The sequence below is a fragment of the Pagrus major genome, chromosome 23 (assembly GCF_040436345.1).
Source record: "Pagrus major chromosome 23, Pma_NU_1.0".
Lineage (NCBI taxonomy): Eukaryota > Metazoa > Chordata > Actinopteri > Spariformes > Sparidae > Pagrus > Pagrus major.
The window spans coordinates 27187558-27213982 of NC_133237.1; the positions used below are offsets into that span (position 1 = coordinate 27187558).

General features: G+C 41.8%; 1 protein-coding gene across 1 annotated transcript; it reads left to right on the plus strand.

Annotated features, from left to right (window-relative positions):
* The first annotated feature begins 1852 nt into the window (after positions 1–1852).
* On the plus strand, positions 1853–22847 carry LOC141019999 (transmembrane protease serine 9-like). The gene is given in 17 exon segments (XM_073495034.1): positions 1853–1907; positions 3440–3460; positions 4226–4445; positions 5201–5469; positions 5587–5732; positions 5814–6117; positions 6764–6938; positions 7965–8218; positions 8346–8443; positions 8952–9288; positions 16462–16621; positions 17420–17688; positions 17806–18303; positions 18756–18927; positions 19890–20143; positions 20275–20372; positions 21017–22847. Coding segments are annotated over 17 exon segments (3648 nt in total). The 3' UTR covers positions 21335–22847.
* Positions 22848–26425: the final 3578 nt, after the last annotated feature.

Below are 26425 nucleotides of genomic sequence, written 5' to 3' on the forward strand. Positions count from 1 at the left end.
TTACACTTCTTAACTACTTTTTATTTACATCTTCAGTCAATGTGCCAGGTACGATTTTATCTTAAATCAAATGTTACGCTTCCCCAGAAAACAAAACCTGAAGGACAGATACACGGATCACAACAGGCTCAAACCAAACTGGTCCCTTGTTGTCTAAAAGGTGGCGGTGGGAATAAAACACACTCATTAACAACACAACTAACACACTAATTCTATCAAAATGATAGACGAACAAAAAAGCATTGGACCCAAAAAACAAAGGTGAAGTGGGTCCAATGTCCAATCAAACACTCAACCCAGATTTTCACCCAAACAGAAAGATGCAGAGAGCGAACTGATGGTGTCGACGCCCTGAAAACACACAACCAGCTGAGCAGGGGAACTGCAACTCCATTATATAAAACATCACAGGTGAAGCCAACAGCTCCTGATTACCTGAGACCTGGATCCTGAGAAATCCTTGTTCACATCAGGACCTCGGGGAATCTCTGATCTGTCCATAACACAAATAATAATAAGAAAACACAAGTTCAACAAATAAAACATGATTTAGATAAAGGTAGTTTGATTTTGCTTACATTTAATAATCAATAATAAACCTCCAATGTACTGTTTATAATAATATTTATTTTTGTGACGTTAAAGTCCGACAGCGAACAGATCAGGTTGATCAGTAAGAGTCATTTTGTTGAGTTGAAGCCAAAGTTATCAACATTTCTTGGTGATGTTTTGTCTCCTGTTCATGAGCCAACAGCAACATATCGCTCAGCAGCAAAGTAAACATACCAGGTTATAATCCAGACAAGACATACAGAAGTATCTGCTGCCGTCAGACGGGGAAACATACACCTGTAAGGTGTAAAAAAGACGTCTGAGTGAAAGACGTCTGACAGATTGTTGGACAGATTGTTGGACAGATTGTGGGACAGATTGTGGGACAGATTGTTGGACAGATTGTTGGACAGATTGTTGGACAGATTGTGGGACAGATTGTGGGACAGATTGTGGGACATAAGTGGCTGAGTGTTTTAAATTCAACAGGAAATCTGTGCAGAGACGCAGGAATGTTGTCAGGTGAGATCTGTCAACAATGTTCACAACGTCCGTGGGGTCAAAGGCGTTTAGGGACACAACCGTCCCTCCTCGTCCTTCACACTGGAAACACTTGATTCCTACTGAACATAAGCACTGACTGAACTGGTTTGAAGACTTGTGGAAGAAGTGTTTGTACTTCTTACTTAAGCAAAAGTACTGATGCAGAAATGTAACTACAAGTAAAAATGATTATGTGACCTTATTACAGACATTACATACTGATGCACCAACTTTAGAGCAGCTTCATCTCAGTGCTTTTCCACCCGAAAATAAAAAAAAGGATCTGATCTGTTTCAGACTTTTCTCTAATCTTTGAGTTTTTGTTCTTCATGTGAGAAGTTTGTCTCTTCGGTGGAACCGACAACAACTCATTAACATCTACACTTGTATGTTTTTATAAACCACAGAGGCAGAATCTGTAATGATATGTTGTATTTTAACTGTTTTATCATGTAAAATCAAGTGTCAAAGAAAATGTAAAAGGTGCATTTTCCACTGAAATGTAGTTAAAGTCGAGTAGAACATAAGAAAGGGAAACACTCAAGAAAAGGACAAATATCTCCAAGAACAGCGCTTGAGTGGATCTCATCTCAGAGACTGACCTATTTGCCGTTAGCGGTTGAATAGGTGGTTTGCGGTGAAGCACGTTGTTTTTTTAACAGGAAGCATTGTTTGTGAGACAGGAATGCTCGAGAGAGAGGGAGGAGGAGGAAGGTTATAAACGCTGCTGCGCGTCTGAGGTTATGGATTTACAGTCATGGCTCTCTACAAAGTGATCTGTGTAGCGGCTCTGCTGACTCTCCTGACACCAGGTAAGGACCCGTCCTACCCGCACACACCTGATCCAATCATGTTTGAGATCTGCTGACGAGGAAACACACTGAGGAGGAAGTAAAAGCTATAAAATCAGAAAGAGAAGCAAATTCTGCTTTCAAAACTCAAAACTTGTGCAACAAAATGCACAAAATCAAAGTGTTCAGCGGAGCTTGGTATGAACATGTTCAAACCTGTAGGAGATATTTGTGCTTTTATTAATATTTACAGACCTTTGGTGTCTAGTAAGGATTGTGTGGATACATTAAGGTGTGAAGGCATTTTAAACGCTTTAGTTTCGTGTAGGCTTGTTCTTCTCCCACTTTTATAACCCATTTAACTGATTTTGAGGTGATTATTGTAAAGAACGTGTGGTTTGAAGAGACCGACATTTAGTAACATTTAGTCAATCCGAGACACAGAATCCGTTCATTTTGACACGACACGCACGGAGATGAGTCACTTTCATCGGTATAATTATTATAATTTTATCCTTGATAGACCGAGTAAAATCTTTTCACACCTGTGGATCGACAGGTGTGTACGAGAAGACCAAGGGCCGACAAAAAGCCGTTATCAGGTCATCTCCTGATGAGTCTGTGCACCGAAACGCTGTCGTTAAAAATCATTCTTTCAATTCATTCTTGATTGCAAGTGAGATGAACAGTGTGTGGGAGTTTTGTCCTGATCCTTGACAGACCAGACCAGAGTGTCTGTCCCGTAGCTCTGCTGGTAGAGCATGTCCTTCGTGTACGAATGTTTATTATCTCTGAGACTTTCCCTCTCTACACCTGAACACAAACATCTGAACTTTCTCCTCCTCACAGCTTCAAAACAGCCTCGTTACTTTAGTTTGATGCATTTGAGGGGAATTCTGGATTATTTTTATTTGGCGTCATCGCACGCCGCCTTCCCAACATCACGAGACTGATGTCGACCTATCAGAGATCATCACGCACGGCAGACGCAGCGAGACGAAACAAAGGCGTAACAAGACGTGAACAGACAGAGAGGGACAAATCCTACTGACTCTACCTTTAACTTTAATAGTCTTTGGATTATATTAATATGACGTGAGCTTCAGTCAGCTTTGACCACAAACGTCCTTCAGAGGGAGACTTTTTACTCTGATACTCTGAGTACATGTCAGAGCCTGTACTCTATTACTTTCACTGGAGTAAACAAGTTGAATCAGTACTTCTACTTTAACCAGAGTCTGTTTTTACACAAGTATCTGAACTTCTCCTGCAGGAGAGGACGTGTTCAGGTTTGACTCCTCTGCTGAGGTTCGATTCTGACCCGCTACGTGTCGTCTCTTCTCTCCCCTCCTTCCTGTCCCATCTGCAGCTGTCTCATCAATAAAAGGGACAAAAAAGCTACAAAACACAGAAAACAGATCACTTTAACTTGTCACACTGTGTAGTACAGCTCAGCAGAATAGTGATACTCATCAACTAGTACCGACTGTTTCAGGTGGCTGATGTCGTGTCACTACAGCAGCTGTGACTTGTGTTTGTTTTGTGCTTTTCAGAGTCTCACTCACAGGCAGATGGTAAGTTACAGTTTATTTTTTACTTCCTCATCGTCCTCTTTTGTTGATATTTTCATATCTGTAGTATTTTCTGTCAATCCCAGACTTAAAGGGTAACTCCGCCAGTTTTACACATGTAAGTGTGTTTTTTTGGAAAGCAGTCCACTGGTCTATTATTGATGAAATCAAAACAGCAGAACCAGAACCAGAGAGATACCTTCTTTATTCCACACGTTCTTTGTCCTTTTCAAAACCTGCTGCCTACATTACCCACAATGCAACTCAGCCACAGAGTGACATCACAAGAGGCAGTTTATCAGATTACATGCAGCTTCCTCTGGACACTTAAACCCCCCAAGACCTGTAGACACGCTTCAATGTGTGATAAATAAAATGTAAATACAAATTAATGTCACACTATTGAGTCATTTATTCTTTTTCTATTTTTTAATTTCAGCAATTTTGGTCTTCCAGATAATCGGCAACTGATTGATTGTTGAATTACTGAGACACTGTAAAACTGCAGGTGGTTCCGGTTCAGGTCGTGAGAATCTTTGCTTGATTCACAGAGGAACACCTGGCAGGTGTGTGGAGAATCGGTGGAGTGACCCTTTAAGACAGTATGTAAAAGCAATGAAACGTCTCGACTAATTGTGAAATGAGATAATTCACCTTTATTACTGAAGAATGATGGATTAGCCTCACCTGAGAACACCGGCACACTCCCAGGATCATACAGCCGCTGTTACAGGTTATAATCCCGCTCGGTGCTGTCGGAGGCCACAGTGTTAATCCAGGCAGGAGACAGGATTTCTCACTCTGTGTTTGTATCATGTCTCTCCTCAGTGTGTGGTCAGCCTCCTCTCAACCCCAGGATTGTAGGAGGGCAGGTGGCCCCTGCAGGCGCCTGGCCCTGGCAGGTCAGTGTGCAAAGTGGATCTCACTTCTGTGGAGGATCCCTCATCAACAACCAGTGGGTGCTGTGTGCAGCTCACTGCTTCTCAGGGTGAGCAACAACATGCTGTGATGTCTCTCTAAGGCAGTGGCTCCCAGTCCCAGGGGTCGGGACCAAGGACATTACATTAAAACCTGGACACAGCCCCGTTCAGTCCTATGAAAGCTGCTCAGTTAACCCAAAATGGCTCGACTTCCGTGCTGTGCGGCCCATAGAGCGAGCGCACTGGAGACGTCTGCTGACAGAGCCGGTTAATTTTCGGTTTAGCGCCGGGCTGACTTGAATGGGGATAAAATAATTTAATCGTGTGGCTCTGCTAGACTTTCCAAATGTTATAAGACCTAATGGCTGAAATTTGAAAGTGAAACGAGTCATTTCTCCAGGTTGTGATGCTCAAAAAAATGTATCCACCATTTTACAGACGCCTCTTTCACAATGTCAGCTAATAGGAAAAAGTATTTTTGGGCCGCAGTGCATCACGTGACCATGTAATTACACAGTTTGGCCAAAACGGAAACTGGCTTCAAAGCCTGGCACCTTTCCTGGGGGCTTGGTCTGGACCCCTTCAGGATAAATCTGGATTAATATTTAAACTGAAATCGACAACAACAAAAAAAAAGACAAGTGATTCAAGTCACCATGTCTCCGGTCGACTCAGTCACAGGTCGTTCACTTCCAAGTCGAGTCTCACGTCGTTTATTTTCTGATGAAAATTTGAAAGTCGTCGACATAATGACTCAAGTTGACACTGTTAGTTTTCTCGGCTTCTCATGTCTCATGTCGCGTTTCTCTTCTGATCACAGCAGTACCAGCACAAGCGGTCTGGTAGTGAGTCTGGGTCGTCAGAGTCAGGAGGGATCAAACCCCAATGCGGTGTCTCGGACACTGTCACAGATCATCATCCATCCCGACTACAACTCCACTACTGAAGACAACGACATCTCCCTCCTGAGACTCTCCTCACCTGTGGAGTTCAACAACTTCATCCGGCCCGTCTGCCTCGCAGCTTCGGACAGCACCTTCTTCAACGGCACCGACTCCTGGGTCACCGGGTGGGGAAGAATTGGATTTGGAGGTGGGTCAGAGAGCAACTACATCAGATTTAATTTCAGAGGCAGTGTGAGTGAACTTGTGTAGGGATACTTTTACCATAATATGTCATCGTTGCTTCAACTGCTTTGTGTCTCTTCAGTGAACCTTCCTTCCCCACAAAACCTGATGGAGGTGGAGGTGCCGGTTGTGGGGAACAGACAGTGTAACTGTGACTATGGAGTGGGTCGAATCACAGAAAACATGATCTGTGCCGGCTTACGTGAAGGCGGGAGGGACTCCTGTCAGGTGATCATTGTCACACCTGTGTTTGTGTCACATTTTACCTGCTGCAAAGATTCCCTCTCCTAAATGTTTGTCTCCTCACAGGGAGACTCCGGCGGTCCGATGGTGAGCAAGCAGAACGGTCGCTGGATCCAGTCTGGAGTCGTCAGTTTTGGAAGAGGTTGTGCTGAGCCGAATTTCCCAGGAGTCTACGCCAGAGTGTCCCGGTATCAGACCTGGATCAACAGCCAGATCTCCACCAACCAGCCCGGATTCTTAACCTTCAGGTCCACTGGGACAGACGGAGACCTCAGCGTCACCTGTACTGGTCTGCCACCACCACCGACCACCGTCACTCCAACAACCACAGCTTCAACCACCACCACAGCTTCAACCACCACCACCACAGCTTCAACAATCACCACAGCTTCAACAACCACCACAGCTCCAACAACCACCACAGCTCCAACAACCACCACAGCTCCAACAACCACCACAGCTCCAACAACCACCACAGCTTCAACCACCACCACAGCTCCAACAACAACCACCACAGCTCCAACAACCACCACAGCTTCAACAACCACCACAGCTCCAACAACCACCACAGCTCCAACAACCACCACAGCTTCAACCACCACCACAGCTCCAACAACAACCACCACAGCTCCAACAACCACCACCGCTTCAACAACCACCACAGCTCCAACCACCACAGCCAAACGTGAGTGTCTTTGAGTTTGTAAGCGCAGACTTTTATAGTCTAGATATTTTTGTACACTTTAACTAGTGATAACACTTTTCATCAGTTTCATAAATAATGTAGTTCAGCTTCTTCCATCTTCTCATCGAAGCTGTAAAATGTCTAAACTGAGAGAAACATTCAAACAAAAGACTCCACTGTTCTTCACTGTTGTTCTGTGGGAACTGAAGGAAATACTGAACCAAAAAATGATCCATTTGTTGTATTTGGAAACTTCTGTTCTGACGGGTCTACAGTATCTGGTCAGAATCATTCAAAGAAAGTTTCATTGCGTACCTTGTGTTTTTCTCTCCAGCTGTGGTCTGTGGCCAAGCCCCGAGGAACACACGCATTTTGGGAGGAAGCTCGGTGGCGACGGCCGGTGTTTGGCCCTGGATGGCGAGTCTCCAGAAGGATGGAAGTCACGTGTGTGGAGGGACTCTGGTGGCCGTGGACTCTGTGCTGAGCAATGCTGACTGCTTCCCCAGGTGAGACACCTGGAGTGACGTCATGGATGGTCTGTTAATATAAAAGAGAGCAGCCACACGTCACAGAATGACCGCGCCGCGCTTTGGGTGAAAACAAACGCTGTAAAAGATTGAAAACAGCTAGTGACATGACTAAAAGCTGTTGCGTTGCATTTTTCGTGTCAAACAATCAAAAATCCCAAAGGTTACGATTTTATTTACTTCCGCAAAGAACGAAGGACAGTATGAGAAGAGATCTGCGGCTTCAGGTCGTCCACAGTCAATACGTGTCCGTCTGTGTCAAACACCTCATCACAGGTTGGTTAATGATGTCACTGAGTAAAGGACGTGAGCCGACTGTGTCTGTAGATCGAAGCAAATTAAAAAAGAGCCTTTGTAAAGTTGTTCCTACAGTTTTTACTGTGAAATAATAAGGCCCGACCTTAAAACAGCTGTTTTTAGAATGGAGTTTGGTTTACCGGTCTGTGCACTCGACAGACCTCCAGGAGCAGAGCTGACCGACCTTCTAATAATGAAGCTTGTAAACAGCATAAAGTAACGCTGCTGCTTCGCCACATTCAAAAGTCACGTTGGACAGATTATAAAACAGCAACATAAAGAGTCTTAATGACAGAAAAGATGATAGATGACCTGGACATTTCATAACGTCACTCATCATCCACTGTTTCTTTAATTATTTCTATAAAACGACGCCGAACGTAGATCAACACCAACATTATATGATCGTTCGCCTTTCTGCACATCAGATTTGGGCTCCCAATAGCTTCAAATCCAAACAGTACTCTTATTTTATGCTATTAAATTGGAAGACACCCCAGAATTTGCATTAACCGCCAGTCAGATTAGAGGCGCTGTTTTCTGGCAAAAGGGGCGTTGACTGGTTATTTTGCTCATGACACGTTATATAAAAATCACCATTTGGAGGTCAACAAACAAACAAAAACGTCTTTAAGACGCTGTGAAGGTCCAGTCCTTGTTGTAATCAGATGTTTTGTGTCCTAATTCAGTTCATTCTGTCTCCCTCAGTTCTCCCGTGGCGTCTGAATGGACCGTCGTTTTGGGTCGTTTGAACCAGATTGGATCCAACCCCTTCCAGGTGACGCTGAATGTGACAAACATCACTCTGAGTAACCTCACAGGGTCGAATGTGGCAGTGCTGCATCTGTCAGCCCAACCCACCCTGTCCGACTACATCCAGCCCATCTGCCTGGACAACGGACAGACCTTCGCTGTGGGCTCGACCTGCTGGGCTGCTGGCTGGAGCTCCGGGCGAGGAGGAGGTGAGTCCGGGACACAGTGTGACACAGTTAAACTAACTCTGCATCAGTTTGCCTCTTTAGATCAAACATGTAGGCGCTGCCATCTGTGTTTGACGGAGCTGTTTCACATCCTCCTCTCGTTTTCTAGAGGAACAAGCTCTGCAGGAGATCCAGACCTCGGTGGTAAATTGTGGGAGCGCGTCATCGAGTGACAGCATCTGTACGGGAACTTTTACACTGGAGCAGGTGAGCAGGTTAAACTTTCATATGTCGATGTTTAATCTGAAACTTTAGTAACTTACCCTGCATTCACGTGCCCACTGGATCGTCCCATTTCTGTCTTTCTGACTTCGGTGTGTTCATGAGCTTTAAGTCGTCACGTGGAAACAACATGGACGCCACAAAGAAGATGTGTTGTATTGCATTTTCATGACATGTTTCGAGCCGTTTTTAGTCCGAAAACTTATATTGCAAAGTGATTTTAGGACTTTTCACACTGTATATTTCAAGTCCTGGGCTAAGAACACCAGGCACATGTCCGAGCCGGAAAATTCTCTGACTGACTGTACAGCCAGGTGAATAAATGCACAAGAAGAGAAAACGAAAGGAAAGCACCTTGAGCCTGTCGCTCCAGATTATTCCGACACCACATGAAAAAAACCACAGGATGAGGATGAGTTCTGTAGTACAATTCATTAACTGTGATATTACAAACATGTTGTTTTTGACTGTATCCGTCTTCCTGTTTGTTCAGGGTGATTCTGGCGGTCCAATCATGTGTAAGCTGGACGGCTCCTGGTTCCAGGCGGCTGTGTTAACGGTTCAGAGCAACTCCACCAGCAGCACCAGCACACGATCAGAAACCAGAGAGGGTGTGATGGTCTTCACCAAAATGAGCTCCTATCAGACCTTCCTGGCCCGGACTTTGGGAGCGTTCTTATCTCCAGCATCCAACAGCACCGGCACCAACAGCACCGGCACCAACAGCACCGATAACAACAGCACCACCACCACTGGGGGCGCACCTGCTCACTCCACCTTCTTCTTATTCTTCCATCTCCTCGTCTTGCTCTTGTGTGTCCACCTCTTATAGGAACTTTACATGATGTCACAGGCACAAATGAATGTAAACCAGCTCGAAGCTGCATTAATGATCTGCGACTTGATTCTTCTCTGTCACAACAATAAAACGTGATTCGTCTTAATTATCTGATCAGTCTCAGGAAATTCAGGACACTAAGTGCTTCCAGTCTAAAATGAAGAATATTTAAGTTGCACTGAAGAAATGTATGAATGTTGTTGAACCTGATGATGTATGTTTATTTAATCAACACTATGTAAATGAGAAATATTTGTCATAGATATATATTTTCATATACTGACGATTATTTTGTCTTTATGGGTCTTATTTCCAATAAAAACTGTAGTTACAACTTTGCAAAGGCTCTTTTTTGATTCGCTTTGATCTACAGACACAATCAGCTCAAGTCATTTACTCAGTGACATCATTAACTAACCTGTGATGAGGTGTTGGACACAGGCGGACACGTATTGACTGGCCAGGTCTCACGATTTAATGTTTTCATCCTCTCTGTGGACGACCTGAAGCCACAGATCTCTTCTCTTACTGTCCTTCGTTCTTTGGGGAAGTCAATAAAATCATAACCTCTGGGATTTTTTATTGTTTGATGTGAAAAATGCAACACAGCAGCTTTTAGTCACGTGGCCGCTCGCTGTTTTCAACATGGCGCGACGTGTGTGATGGTCACGACTTCCACTTCACAGTTCTCCATCACTGTGTCAGTCTGACATGTCTCACATGTTGTTGATTGTCAAAGTTTAATTAATTATTTTAATGAATGAACTAATTAAATGCTACCTTAATGGAGGAAAATCAGGCTCAAACCGAACAGCCAATTATTAACAACAAAGACTGAGTTAAAGACGTCTGACAGATCTGGGGCAGCAGACGCTGAGTGTCAGATTCAACAGGACGTCGTAGGAATGTCGTCACGTCAGATCTGTTAATGACGGTTAAAGTCTGACAACGTTGTCCCAAACGTCCGAGGGCAGAGAGACTCGTGAGACCCCTGACACATCTTCTGTCAGCCCATCTCTGCCCGTTAAAGGAACAATGATGAAAAGAAAACAAATAGTTTCATTATAAGGCATCTTCATGAGATTAAAACTCATAATCATGAGTCATAATACAGGTTGCATTTATGATCTTCATCGTGTTTTTTCATGTAAAATCTTTGAAAAACAAAGATACCACAAGTGTCAAATAAATGTAAAATGTACATCTTGTGAAATGTGGTTAAAGTAGAGAAGAGCTATAAGAAAACATGAGAAATAAACACTCAGGTAAAGTACAAATACCTCCCAATTGTTCTTAAGAACAGTAATTAAGAGCTCAGAGACTGACAGGTCGATGTGAGGTGAAACAGGTGATTAGCAGTGAGGTGTGGGGCGTGTCACTGGACAGGTAAGGCTGTGTGTAAGAGAGGTAGAGAGGTGTGTTTGTGTTGGAGAGGAGGGAGGGAGGTGAGAGGACGGTTATAAACAGCGCTGCACGTCTGAAGTTATGGATTTACAGACATGGCTCTCTACAAAGTGATCTGTGTGGCAGCTCTGCTGACTCTCCTGACGCCAGGTAAGGACCCTCCTCCCCGCACACACCTGAACCAATCATGTTTGAGATCTGCTGACGAGGAAACACACTGAGGAGGAAGTAAAAGGCTATAATCCAGTAAGAGTAGCTGTTGCACGATAAGGCAAATCCTGTGTTCAAAATTCAACTTTTTACAAACTTTTTTATAACAAAGTGCAGAAAGTCAAAGTGTTGACGGAGCCTGTCACACTGGATCAGAACATGCATGATGAAAGTGCATGAAAACTGTCTCATCTTGCAGAGAATTTTAATTTTTTAAAAACATTTCTTTAAAGTCCAAAAGTGTAATGTGTTGAAACTTTTGGGAAATAGATTTCTAGAGGGTAAAAACAACCATATACAATAAATGTTTAACAAAATATCAGCAGCTTCAGTCATCAGATAAATGTAGGAAAGATTAAACGCTGTCGAGAAAAACTTCCTTCAGTCTCAGTTCGTTTATGCTTCTGACTTTGGAGTTACAGGAAACGACACGTTCCAGTTCGAGGAACTCACTTGATTTTGCCTCGAGGCATGAAAATAAAATGATGAATTATTTCCTTCTCTTTAACATCATAATGAATGAGCTCATTGAGAGTCAGTCGCTTTCTGCTTTCACACTGAACAGCTGTCATTCTGTCAGGATTTATTCATGTTGGGTATTTTTTGGAGGTTTCTTTTCACTTGATGACATCTAAAAAGATGAACTGTGACTTATACGTTGATGTTTCTTATCGTCTTCTTCAGAATCAGAGTCAGAAATACTTTATTGATCCCTGTATGTGACAGCGGCTCCTTCGAGAATAGAAAATATCACACTGTAGGTATAAGCAAGATTTAAAGAGAAAGATAATAGGACAGAAGTAAAGAAAATAAATAAAGTACTATATTTGTCATTTGTCTGTATTTATTCTCCTGAACTTCATGCGTCGCCTCTCTGATCTATTCCTGAAGTTTCTGTTTTTATTGCAGTTTTTTGTGTGTAATATTATTAGAATGACATTTTTTTATATGAAGTTAAAATCTACATTTGTCACACATGTGATTTGTTCATTTGACTGACAAACCAACACGAGACAGACACAACATCTTCCTCTTGCAAATAAACTTACAATAAATACTAATTATTTTTTATTTGGTCCAAAACTGAGATTTTTTTTATTTTTCTCCTCAAACCTAGAAACGTTTTTGGGCTCCTCACTCACCTATATTTACTCTGAAGTTTCAGTCCGGCTCGTTTAAAGTCACAATTTTACTTTATTATATATATATATATATATATATATATATATATTTACTTTTATATTTACTTTTATATGAATTATATATGAATTTACCAGAATAATTAAAGCAGAACACCAGTCAAACTTTGGTGTTTTTTTACTGTGGACCTCAGGACGTTTACTTCTCTTATTTAAAATACGTACTTGGATGTTTTTTAAACTTCCACATGAATTTGTATCTACTTCAGACCAAGTTAAAAATGTTTATTATAATATTATCCTCAGTGTTTTCAATAAAAACAGGTGTTATCCTGTATTTAATTTTCTGCAGTGTTGTAAAAAAGTACCCAGAAGTCATACTTGAGTAAAAGTAAAGTTATCGAGTTAAAATATTACTTTGGTATAACTGAATGTCCCCAATACGCTGAGTACTTGAGTAAAAGTGTTCAAATATCTGATATTAAATGTACTTAAGTATCAGAAGTACAAGTAAAAGTAAATAATACGTATATTTTTTACGTGATGATACTGTATGCTTTGGGTCTGGATGATTATTTAATGCTGAAATAATCCTAATGATCAGAATGTGATTTCTTTTGTTTTGTTTGTATTTTTTAATCTGATTGCCGACAAAGTAAAAACATTTATGTAATCTAAAAAGTAACTAGTAGCTAAATTATCAGATGAATGTAGTGGAGTAAAGATATAGAGGAGCAAATGGAAATACTCAAGTAAAGGAACCCAGATAGACTTTATTACTGTACAACAAGTATCTTTTGTTTTAAGTATCATATCTTCACACTGATGTGTGTCGTTGTTCATTTATTACTTATTTAACCACTTTTGAAGATGTTTGGCTTCAACTGAGGAGAGATTAGTGAAACTGTTTGGTCAGTTTAAGGTCTTTCTCTGGTTTGTAGACCAACAGGGTGTGTTGAGGAACAAGTCCATTCATTTTACACCTTTGAACATTTCACATTAACATCAAAGTGAAGTGCAAAGAAAATATGTGTGAATTAATAAACTATTTACAGATCCTTGGGGTCTATTGAGTAGTGTGTGGATGTGATTTCGAGGATGTTGGACGCATTAATTAGTTATTGTAAGGAACATGTGGTTTGTAGAGACTAACATGTCGTACGATTGAGTCAATCCAAGAAACACAGTCAGTTTTTAACTCAAACCCATATTAAATGACATTAACATGACGTGTGCACCGAGATAAGTCACTTTAATCACCATAATAATGTAATTTATTCCTTGAAAAGAGTTTTTGTAAGCGTGCAGATTAAGGAATATCTGTGGCTCTAATTGGAGACATTTACGGGGACTTTAGCTTCTCTTCAGTGGAAAGTTTAGATAGTCTGAGGTGAGCGTCACAACGCCGTGTGACCACAGATTTCTGTTGTCAGGCCTCAGAGGAATGTCAGCGGGAGGTGGGTTTCAGGTGAACATGCAGCCACACCTCATTATGTCCATGATTGCATGTTTACTGAGAAAAGAAAAGAAAACTATTGACTGAACCATCAGGAAGGAGATTTCCTTATCACAAAGAAAGACTTGTGTAACTGAATGTTGGACAAAATGTGGAAAATTACAACTCAAACGTGAAGATTTTCTCTGATTAAAGTATGAAAATCGATTAATTTCACAGGCTGATATTGGGGCGTGCTCCTCATGATGAGTCTCAGTAAAGGCCCCTTTAACTTCTGCCACTGTAATGTTGTTAGGACTTTATCAGCGGCTGGATTGAACAGGATCAGTTATACATTATGTTGTCTGTCAGTCAGTGATCAAATCAAATCAAACTACAACCTCAACTAAACTATAATTATGGCTTCAGTATAAATAATGATATCTCGGTTTCAAAGGAACAGCTCACCCAAAAATGTAAACTCAGTCATCATCTCCTCCCTCCATGTTGATGGAAAGTTTCCGTTGTAAATCATCTCCAGCTGCTTGAGTTGTTCAGCAAAGTGCTGCAACTCTGATTTACTGTGAAGCTCCAGAAATGTTTTGTGAAATGTTCCTTTAATGAACGCACACAGAAAGATTCAAAGGTTCACAAATGTGTTGCTGATGCACACAATTAATTATTGTTTGAAATAACTGAAATGTCAAACAAATATATCTACTGCATTTAAATATTTTTGCATGTTGTTACTTATAAACCGTCATGTGTGAACTTCACTGCACTCACACTTCTCACTAGCTTATCAGATGTGTCAGACTTTAATGTGTTTTTTTTTTTTTTTGCAATGACTCATCAAGATCCATCTTATTACATTTATGTTGCCCGTGTTTCCTGTCGGAGCAGAAAATAAGAAAGTATGTTAACCACCCGGTCAGACGAGACAGTAAACCGGTCTGATGGGACAGTGGACACGCGCAGCTGCAGACAGATCCGTTAAAACAACACGACATTGTGTAAAAGCAGGTTGTCAGGAGAGACATGAAGCTGAATGTCGCTCACTTACCTCATTATAATGTTTGCTTTTTACTGCGTTTAAAGGGAACTATTTTTAAACAAGTCAGTAGTTATGACAGGACATGTTAAACCCTTATTCAGCTGCGTGTGTGCATTCTTTATATGAAGTGTTTCAAATGTTTACACTCAGAACAACCTGCCTATTCATTATGAAACATCATGTTAGACTAAGGGAGGGTGAGGGGTCGCTGCAGGTGGCGCTCTGCTGGCACTCCTGTCTGAACTTTAAGGTTCATTATGTCACAACAGTATAACGTAATGTCATGTATACAGAGGAGAGAGTCCACACACTCTCTCCTCCAGGAGAAGTTCAGATACTTGTGTTAAAAAAGACTGATTCAACTTCTTTACTCCAGTAAAAGTAATCGAGTACAGGCTCTGACATGTACTCAGAGTATCAGAGTAAAAAGTCTCCCTCTGAAGGACATTTTTGGTCAAAGCTAACTGAAGCTCACGTCATATTAATATAATTCAAAGACTATTAGAGTTAAAGGTAGAGTCAGTAGGATTTGTCCCAGCTGTTCCTGAACGCACCACAAAGATAGTTGATAGTTGAGTCTCATTCCCAGGACGTCAAACAGCCACATGTTGGGTTGGTAAAGCGTCCCGAGCAGCAACAAAGAGAGAAAATAAGAAACTCTCTGCAGATACGAGACACTAACACGCCTTTTCTCCCCATTCCAGCCTCCCTCTCTGTCTGTTTACGTCTTTTACGTCTTTTACGTCTTTGTTTCACAGCACAGATGCCTGAAACATACACTGAAGTACAGTAACAAAGTATTTGTACTTCATTACTTCCCAACCCTGCATGTATGTCCCATATCCCACCTGGGAGAGCAGGTTCCCCATGTGAAAGGCTTAGCAATGACCCAGGTTCCCTTCTGACCCTCTTCTCTCCCCTCCTTCCTGTCCCATCTTCAGCTGTGTCATCAATAAAGGCACAAAAAAGCTACAAAAACACACAAAACAGATCACTTTAACTTGTCACACTGTGTAGTACAGCTCAACAGAATAGTGATACTCATCAACTAGTACTCCGTTTGTAAAAACAGTCAAATCTTCTGGGTTTTAGAGGAGTGCTGTCACATCTCAGGTGGCCTGACTCACCAGATGTAAACTGTCGGTATAAACCTCCCGTTTGCTGACTATTTAAGGCGGCTAATGTCATCACATGTCACTGTTATCAGTAAATACTGTATAAAAACAGAAGTGTTGTCTTAAAACTGATTGTTGTTTGTTTTGTGCTTTTCAGAGTCTCACTCACAAGCAGATGGTAAGTTAAAGTTTATTTTTTTACTTCCTGACTGTCCCTCTGTCATTCAGGAAACTTTAAAAATGTTGTCGGGGCGTTTCTTTTGTGTATAATTACATTTTTGTTAGTATTTGCTGTCAATTCCAGACTTTACTCCACCAGTTTTACACATTAAAGTGTGTTTACAGGTCTCTGGGAGGAGCTACTACTGCATGTATGAAATAGTCGTATAAAGCCTTTTTTGGCTCCAGAGGAAGCTGATTGTAGGATGATAAATTACAACCAGTAATCACTCAGATCCACTCGGGTCCTTTGTGGCTTAAACTCTGGGCTTTATGCTACTTTTTCACATGTGCAGTTTTACTCCCCAAGACCTGTAAACACACTCAAATGTGGAAAATCGGTGGAGTGACCCTTTAAGAGAGTAAAAATAAAGCTATGAAACGTCTCGACTAATTATGAAATGAGATAATTCACCTTTATTACTAAAGAATGATGGATTAGCCACACCTGAGAACACCGGCACACTCCCAGGATCATACAGCAGCAGTTAGAGGTTATAATCCCGCTTGGTGCTGTCGGAGGCCACAGTGGTAATCCAGGGAGGAGACAGGATTTCTCACTCTGTGTTTGTATCATGTCTCTCCTCAGTGTGTGGTCAGCCTCCTCTCAACCCCAGGATTGTAGGAGGGCAGGTGGCCCCTGCAGGCGCCTGGCCCTGGCAGGTCAGTCTGCAAAGAGGATCTCACTTCTGTGGAGGATCCCTCATCAACAACCAGTGGGTGCTGTGTGCAGCTCACTGCTTCTCAAGGTGAGTAACAACATGCTGTGATGTCTCTCTAAGGCAGTGGCTCCCAGTCCCAGGGGTCGGGACCCCTACAGGATAAATCTGGATTAGTATTTAAACTGAAACATAAAATAAAGACGAGTCATTCAAGACATCGTGTCTCAAGTCAAGTCAGTCACAGGTCTTTCACTTCCAAGTCGAGTCTCATGTCGTTTATTTTCTGGCAAGTTGAAAGTCGTCGAAATTGACAGTCAAGACGACTTGAGTCCGAGACACAATGACTTCGAGTTCATCTTTTCAACCTCAGTCACAGACGTCTAAAGAACTTCTCGTGGTTCAAAATTAAAGTTTTAATGATGGCCAAATTTTACTTCACGCAACAAAAGCTACAGAGTGGATTCAAACCCCGAGCCTCGATCTCAGTAGGCTGCATGAGGCATGCATTTTACCAGGAATGCTACAGGAGAGCAAGAACCATGTTTTGGTCATCCAACGTTCATCAAGTCGGCTAATATTCCAAGGTCGAATGATGTCTCTTGGGGATCAATAGTTAACATTGAAAAGACGTCAAAAAACCTTTGATTCTGGCTCTCCACTGGACGTCTTACTTTTCAACGTCGTCAAAGTAGTTGATTTCACGTCTCTTGGACATTTTGTGCTCAGTGGGTTCAGGCTGTTTAATATCAGGGTTCATTTCTGCCCTAACTAGCACTCAAGCTAACAAGAAAGGTGAAAGGCCCAAGAGCCCTTCTGTGTGAAAGAGACACTGTTAGTTTTCTCGGCTTCTCATGTCTCATCGCATTTCTCTTCTGATCACCTCAGTACCAGCACAAGCGGTCTGATAGTGAGTCTGGGTCGTCAGACTCAGGAGGGATCAAACCCCAATGCGGTGTCTCGGACACTGTCACAGATCATCATCCATCCCGACTACAACCCCACTACTAGTGACAACGACATCTCCCTCCTGAGACTCTCCTCACCTGTGGAGTTCAACAACTTCATCCGGCCCGTCTGCCTCGCAGCTTCGGACAGCACCTTCTTCAACGGCACCGTCTCCTGGGTCACCGGGTGGGGAAGAATTGGATTTGGAGGTGGGTCAGAGAGCAACTACATCAGATTTAATTTCAGAGGCAGTGTGAGTGAACTTGTGTAGGGATACTTTTACCTTAAACTGTCATCGTTGCTTCAACTGCTTTGTGTCTCTTCAGTGGACCTTCCTTCCCCACAAAACCTGATGGAGGTGGAGGTGCCGGTTGTGGGGAACAGACAGTGTAACTGTGACTATGGAGTAGGTTCAATCACAGAAAACATGATCTGCGCCGGCTTACGTGAAGGCGGGAGGGACTCCTGTCAGGTGATCATTGTCACACCTGTGTTTGTGTCACATTTTACCTGCTGCAAAGATTCCCTCTCCTAAATGTTTGTCTCCTCACAGGGAGACTCCGGCGGTCCGATGGTGAGCAAGCAGAACGGTCGCTGGATCCAGTCTGGAGTCGTCAGTTTTGGAAGAGGTTGTGCTGAGCCGAATTTCCCAGGAGTCTACACAAGAGTGTCCCGGTATCAGACCTGGATCAACAGCCAGATCTCCACCAACCAGCCCGGATTCTTAACCTTCAGGTCCACTGGGACAGACGGAGACCTCAGCGTCACCTGTGCTGGTCTGCCACCACCACCGACCACCATCGCTCCAACAACCACAGCCAGACGTGAGTACATGTGACTCATTTTTAGCTTTTGAACTAGATATCTTTGTACACACTATAACAGTTTGATTCATAAAGTGGTTCAGCTGCTTCTTCCACCTCTTCATTGAAGCTGTATGATGTTTACACTTGCGGTATAGTCCACAGCTGTTCCTATAATGCTAAGAAACTGGAGACGTATACAGTGACTGAATGATGTGGAAAAGCAAACCAGTTCTTACAAGGTTTGCAGGTTGAACCAACTTTGAACCAGCACTAGCACCAGTCCAGAACCAGGACTTGGTTCACTTTGATCAAAACAGGGTCACTGAAGGAAATATTGAAACCAAAGCCTGAGGTATTTGTTTTATTTGGAAACTTTGGGTTCTCACTGTTGAGTTTATTCATGGGTGTACAGTAGGTCAGACTCATTGAAAGAACATCAGTGATTGTGTACCTTGTGTTTTTCTCTCCAGCTGTGGTCTGTGGCCAAGCCCCAAGGAACACACGTATTTTGGGAGGAAGCTCGGTGGCGACGGCCGGTATTTGGCCCTGGATGGCGAGTCTCCAGAAGAACGGAAGTCACATGTGTGGAGGGACTCTGGTGGCCGTGGACTCTGTGTTAAGCAATGCTGACTGCTTCCCCAGGTGAGACACCTGGAGTGATGTCATGGATGGTCTGTTTAATGTTTGAGTCTTTGAGAATGAAACATGGTTTACAAAGAGTCTGCAGCCATGCAAGCAGCTTGGTGAGCCTGTACTTAGGTTCAGTCCAAGCCCAGAGGAAGAGCGCCAGGCTCTGGAGCCGACTTTCATAGTGGGCAAACTGTGTCATTACAATATCACTTAATGCACTGCAGCCCAGAAAGACTTTCTCCCATAGGCTTACACTGTGAAAGAAGCAGCTGTAAAACAGTGGATAATTTATTAAGAGCGTCACAACCTCCAGGAAATGACTGGTTTCACTGTAATGATTTGATTTTAAACAAGATGTCTGTGCAGAAATCTGTGCCAGTCCACACTGCAGATGTTGAGATTTTTCACAGAAAAGAAACTTTGATCTGCTGGTGGTGTTGAAAGAAAAGACAAATTTGAATTCATCCTCTGAGAACCATGAATCTACTTCTACATATGAGATCATACAGATGTGTTTGAATATTTAGCCAAATTTCCAAAAATGCTGTATGTCGATGATGTCTGAGTTTCCCTTATGGTCGACCATTCCCTTTCGTTCCTTTTATAATGTATGAAAACACTTTTGGGGACAATAATAATGACAGTGAGCATCATGTCTCCTCTGAATGTTGTTATTTAGATTAGATTATTGTTGTTCCTCTGACTTTTTAAATCAATCTGTACTGCAGATATGAAGCTTTCTATTACAGATTATTGTTGTTGAGCATATTTGAAGTCTGCGTAAATTGATTTTCATGCTGAAGTGAACAGAACCCAGTGGCTGCAGAAGAGGAGTAAAACACTACGGTGTGTTTTGGAAAGTCAGCTGGTGATATATTGACATGTTCTAACACTGGTATTGAAGCTGTGAAGGTCCAGTCCCTGTTGTAATCAGATGTTTTGTGTCCTAATTCAGTTAATTCTGTCTCCCTCAGTTCTCCCGTAGCGTCTGAATGGACCGTCGTTTTGGGTCGTTTGAACCAGATTGGATCCAACCCCTTCGAGGTGACGCTGAATGTGACAAACATCACTCTGAGTAACCTCACAGGGTCGAATGTGGCAGTGCTGCTTCTGTCAGCCCGACCCACCCTGTCCGACTACATCCAGCCCATCTGCGTGGACAACGGACAGACCTTCGCTGTGGGCTCGACCTGCTGGGCTGCTGGCTGGAGCTCCGGGCGAGGAGGAGGTGAGTCCGTGACACACAGCGTGACACAGTTAAACTAACTCTCTGCATCAGTTTGCCTCTTTAGATCAAACATGTAGGCGCTGCCATCTGTGTTTGACGGAGCTGTTTCACATCCTCCTCTCGTTTTCTAGAGGAACAAGCTCTGCAGGAGATCCAGACCTCGGTGGTAAATTGTGGGAACGCGTCATCGAGTGACAGCATCTGTACGGGAACTTTTACACTGGAGCAGGTGAGCAGGTTATACTTTCATATGTCGATGGTATGGTCATGTTAGACCTAAAGACAAACATAATTTTGTCATTTTCCTTGCTCTGTGGCCCGACAAGCAGATAAGCTCTCCAAGCTAACATTAGTGAGTGTTGTTACTAACGAAATATCAAAGCATTTATCGTCTGTGCAGGATGTCAAGGTTTTCTACCTGGGAGTTATTATAAACAAACATTGTGTTTGGTTCTTTAATTTAGCCCTCTTTGTGTTAATATATTTTCAGGGGATATCCCCACAAAGTCGGGCCAGCAAGCGCTGGGCTAAAGTCGGGGTTAGCCCACTTTGGAATGTGCCCGTGTGAACAGCCGAGGACCAAGAAGGGTGTAAGAATGTGTTTAGCCCTGTGTTACGTGTGTTACGTGCAGCATGAAAGGCTTTTTGACTTGTTGCTGCACCAGTTCATTCCATAAAAACACTAAGATATTGTTTGACCTGACCGGTTTTCACAGTTAATGCTAATGCAATGTTGAGCTATTCCTTTAGGGGATAGGAAAGTATTGTCCACAAAGCAAATTTGGTGAAACGTAGTTTCATGATAAGATATGACTGAATGTTGAATTCATTAAACTGTTATAATACAAACATGTTGTTCTTGACTTTGTTCAGGGTGATTCTGGCGGTCCACTCATGTGCAAGCTGGACGGCTCCTGGTTCCAGGCGGCTGTGTTAACGGTTCAGAGCAACTCCACCAGCAGCACCAACAGCAGCACACGATCAGAAACCAGAGAGGATGTGATGGTCTTCACCAAATTGAGCACCTATCAGACCTTCCTGGCTCGGACTTTGGGAGCGTTCTTATCTCCAGCCTCCAACAGCACCGCCACCAACAGCACCGCCACCACTGGGGGCGCACCTGCTCACTCCACCTTCTTCTTATTCTTCCATCTCCTCGTCTTGCTCTTGTGTGTCCACCTCTTCTTATAGGAACTTTACATGATGTCACAGGCACAAATGAATGTAAACCAGCTCAAATGTGGCTCGAAGCTGCATTAACTGATCTGCGACTTGATTCTTCTTCTGTTGGAAACCGACAGGCACAGAGGAGGGTTTTCTGAAACACTACGGGGTCGTACAGTAACACTTCTGTTCACCTGTAGTGTCTCAACCTCCAGCCTACTTCTCTACTCTGTCACAACAATAAAACGTGATTCATCTTAATTATCTGATCAGTCTCAGGAAATTCAGGACACTAAGTGCTTCCAGTCTAAAATGAAGGGTGTAAAATGAAGAATATTTAAGCTGTGCTGAACAAGTGTATAAATGTTGTTCGTGGTTTTTGAACTGATGATATCTGTTTTTATTACGATTTATTGAATCAATACTATGTTAATGTGAGAAATCTTTGTCATATATGTTGATGTAGGTTGTCAGTCATCCAGGTCATGGTAATTCTAAGTGCTGTATCGTAGAAATCTGGACGTGTTTCACTTTCTTGAAGACGTTTCACCTCTGATTCACGAGGCTTCTTCAGTTCTAACTAACTGAAGGGGAGTTACAGGCTTTTAAAGTCTGTCGGAGTTAAAAGCCTAAAAGAGGTGAAACTTTGTCATATATATATTTTTTATCTACTGACGATTATTTCATCCTTTTTCAGAGCAGGACTGGATTGAAGAACACTTAAAGAAGACATGTTATGCTCATTTTCAGGTTTGGGTTACTACGAGAACAGGTTTACATGCTACATGTCCAGCACTACAGCTCTGTATCCCCCCGTGTCTGAGACGCTCCTGTCTCTTTAAGAACCCCCCCTCCGAATACCCAGTCTCCTCTGATTGGTCAGCTTACACATGCCTGACCCTCAGAACAGAGCAACTGTGCTAAATTAATTTTTACGTGCCAAAGTAGCCACTAGGCATAAATCATGCAAATGTGTGACATGGTGATTTGGTGTGATGTCACAAAGTCACAGAGTTAAAGGCGTAACTACTGTTGAGGCGTTCAGAAGCAGTGATTTCTGTGGGAGAGAGGAGCTTCTGTTTTACACGCACAATAACAAATATAACACACTGGAGGAAGAGCATAATAGGTCTCCTTTAAAGAAGCATGTTATAGAGGTCTGAGGAGCACAGTGCCACGATCAGCCTGTCCATCATCTACCTCACATTATCAGACAGCTACTGTACCTTAACGTTTATCTGAAGCGACACAGCACTTAATGTGATCAGTGTTTGCTCTGCAAATACTTTATTTAGACTTTTACTAGTTTTTACACATATGCAGTGGTACTCCCAACTTTTTGAGTGTTTTCCTTTAAGCTGCACTTTACATTGATAGATATTTGGTTTGAAGGATAAATGTCAGCTGTAAGTCTCGCCATGCTTTGCTAAAGAATAAAACAGTCAGGAAAAAGTGAAAATACTGAATAATTTCCCTCTTTGTCTTTTTGTCATGAAGTAAAAATCCTGTTTTCTTGATTCAGTCACATTTTCCATGGTGCTGTGAGCGTGCATTCAGTGTGTTGTTTTAGTTTATATCTACAAAATTAAAGACGTGCACAGAAAATGTATGAGTGTGTTGTTTCCCCGAGTACATACAGCACCTATATACACCGCTGCCGTTCTTTTAAATTAGTGCATGGTAATTTCAGAGGTTGTAGTTTGTGGTACTGTTGAACTGTACAGAGGCGTCCCTGCAGCCTATCCTCACTGATGAGGTGGACAAAATAACAGAAACACCTGTCAGTATAACACAAAGCTGACAGCTGTTTCTGTGAGGTGCTTGGAGCTAAATGCTAACGAACATCAGCAAGCTTATATACTCACACTAATACAGCTAAAATGCTGTTTCCACATGTGGGAATTTTAATCCATTGTCTTTTCACAATATTCAACTGACGGGAATTTTTGATTTTCACGTGAGACGGCAAATTTCACAGGTCTAATGTAAAGATGATTAAATTATCTTCTATGTTTACCATCGGAACCATCTTAGATTAGTTTCTAAGCAATGCTAACATTTGCTGATTAGCAGTTAAAGGACATACTCATTGGTCATAAGCCAAAGCTTTATTGGACACATTAAAATGTTGACCTGATGAGATGAAAAGTTATATAATCCAGCCTCAGGGGGTCTTTAAGTTAACGTTATCGCAGCAGGGGACATGAGTCGACCACGAGTATGACAAGAAGACATAAAATGGAATCAATCATGGTAATCCCAATCTACAGAGAGTCTCTGTGTGACTGATGAATTCAAACTGTTGGAACAATTTTTAAAACATTTTAGAATTTAATAAAAATGTCGAAAAACAGAATGTATAAAACAAGAACGCAAAGTTACTTAAACCAAGTATCTTTAACCAACAACGTAGTTTACACCGAATGTAGATTAATCCGCTGCTAAAAGTAGTCCCAAACAAATGCACTTCCTCCTGTCAGACACTGACCAGTGTTTAAGGCAATCACTGAACCTTTTATATATAAATAAAAAATATCTTACAACACATTATTGATTTGTGAGATGTATTATCAATGACAACAATATTGATTAACTCCAGCTTTAACTTAATGAAACGTCCTTAAATTTTACAATAGAAAAGGCAACATATAAAATAAAGAACACTTTACAGTCACTGTCATCAAAAATAAAAGATATACGAGATATGATCTCATATTCAAAACTGAGTAATAAACAACAGGTTGGTGTTGGTCGCCCTCATGAACCTATAATTGTCCTGTTTTAGTGTTGTATGAGACCAACTGTGGGGTTAAAGGTCAATGAGCAGAACTGTTTGATGCTCACACTGAATGTTCATATCATTTTTGTAATCAGTGTAATAAAGTATCTTCATTAGAAGGTACTTATTTGCCAGATGAACAAAATAAGAGACATTTCCTGTCTGGTTATTTTATCCATTAACTGTTGATGTTTTAGCAAGGAACGTCTAAAACATGCAGGACAGAGGATTGAACAACACTGTCTTAACTAATTTTCAAAAAATGTTTTATCTCACAATATATTGATATTGTGATACAAACTTTCATACAGTGGGGGGTTTCTCTTTGTCACACACTCCTACTGAACACTTTGAGTCATTTGGTTTCAAACAGTCAAATTTAAAGACAGTGAACAACGGCAGCAGTTCTGTGACTTGTTGACCTGAAAATGACAGGGGAGGACGCCACCTGGTGGCAGTCTTCTTCTTCAGCCTTCTTTAAAGGTAAGAGGGCGAAAGAAAAAATCACAGAGGAATAGTCATGAGGCCGTGCTTTAAGGTGCAGACCATCAGGGACATGTGCTGTTACTCTATGTCTCCATTGTAAACACTCTAATAAAGGCATACATGTGCTCTACTTGATCCTGATCTCGAAGCAGAGACAGTTACAGGAGTCACACTCCGGAGGCTGACAGGTGCAGGCACAGTCCCAGTTGGCACACTGTGAGGAAACATAGCACACAACTCACTGAAGAGAAACACATTGTAATGATCAATGATTCAAATATATGATATGATGTGTGGTTAATGTGCTAAATGTATATTTGGACGACACTTACATTAGAAGGAGGGCACGATGATTCCCTCCAACAGGAGTGGACGGTTGGCAGACTGCAGTTACACATTTCTGCCAGTCTGAAGCACTGCTCACATACAGAGATGTTTGGACAGCAGGCACCACAGTCTGAAGAACAGCGGTCCTTTGGGAGACAGAAAACAAACATCAGCATCACTTCTGCACTATTTTACTTCTCTGTGGTGACAAACAGAGGTACAGTGGAGCATTTAGCCACTAAGACACCAGTTTGTATTTTAAAAGCCAAGTTAAAACAATAAAATGATTAAAGCATAGTTAAGATATTACCAGCTGCTGCAAACTGGATGAATAAGATCTAAAAAGAGGACATCAAACACCTAATTCACTCTATATATGTAAACATGGTGAGAGGTAAGTTCCTAAAATCGTACATTTTGCAGACTTTAATAAGGAGAAAGGCCTCTCAGTTTTGTAATTAACAGTGACCGGACCAGCAGCACCAACCTTGAGGCAAGATCTGATCCACAGCCCAATCCCCAGGACAATCATGTAAAGACTCAGAGTGATCATCAGCACTGCTGGGAGAGGGATGGCAAGCCCCCAAACAGGCAACACCTGAGGAACAAGAACAAGGAAATATAATAACGCATCCAACAGAGTCGAGCTGACATATTTCATGAACGGTATCCAGATAAAAGTATTCTTGCTTACTTGCATTGTCCGTTTCTGAGAGGACACCTTTAACTGTCACATCATATCTGGGAATTCTGACAAAAATAACAGAGTTAAAACATGAATTATTTCAGCTTTTCAAAAGCTCCTGTTTATTTTCTTCTTCTGTGAATTTTTGCAGATAAATATGCAAGATTATTTCCATCCAAAGACTTATACGCACCACAATCTATGAGTGCTGTAGGTTCATTTGTCATGTTTAGTATAGTCAGTAGTGGAAAGAAACTAAGTTATTTCATTCAAGTACTGTACTCATTAAGTATTACCTTAAGGTATGTGTATCTTCAATTTGTGTTACTTTATTCTACTATCTAAATGTCTGGGTTGTGGACAAAACAAGACATCAGGGCCTAAAATAATATCACAACCATGTTATATGCTGTATTGAGATACACAACATGTATTTCAACATTTTGAAATCTCCTCAGAAGCTCTTCATAAATGCTCGGACTGGGCAAAAAATAAATAAATAAAATAAATCACAATATCACAATATTGACCAATTACCTTGATACTGAAACTGTGATATTATTGTAGGGATGACCACTGTTGCTTTGACAAAATATTAACACAATGAGATCTTTTTTATCAGTAATCATCAGTAATGAGGATGTAATGACTGTAATGCCAGGAAAAGACAACACTTATGGCATAATCCAACAACCTAAGACGATATATAGTCTCTTACATTGATAATGATATAATATTGATAAAAATCTCACTCCTAGAGGACGTCATCTTGGGCTTTGGGAAACACTGATCAGTAAAACCACCATTTCCTGACATTTTACAGATCAAACAACTCATCAAT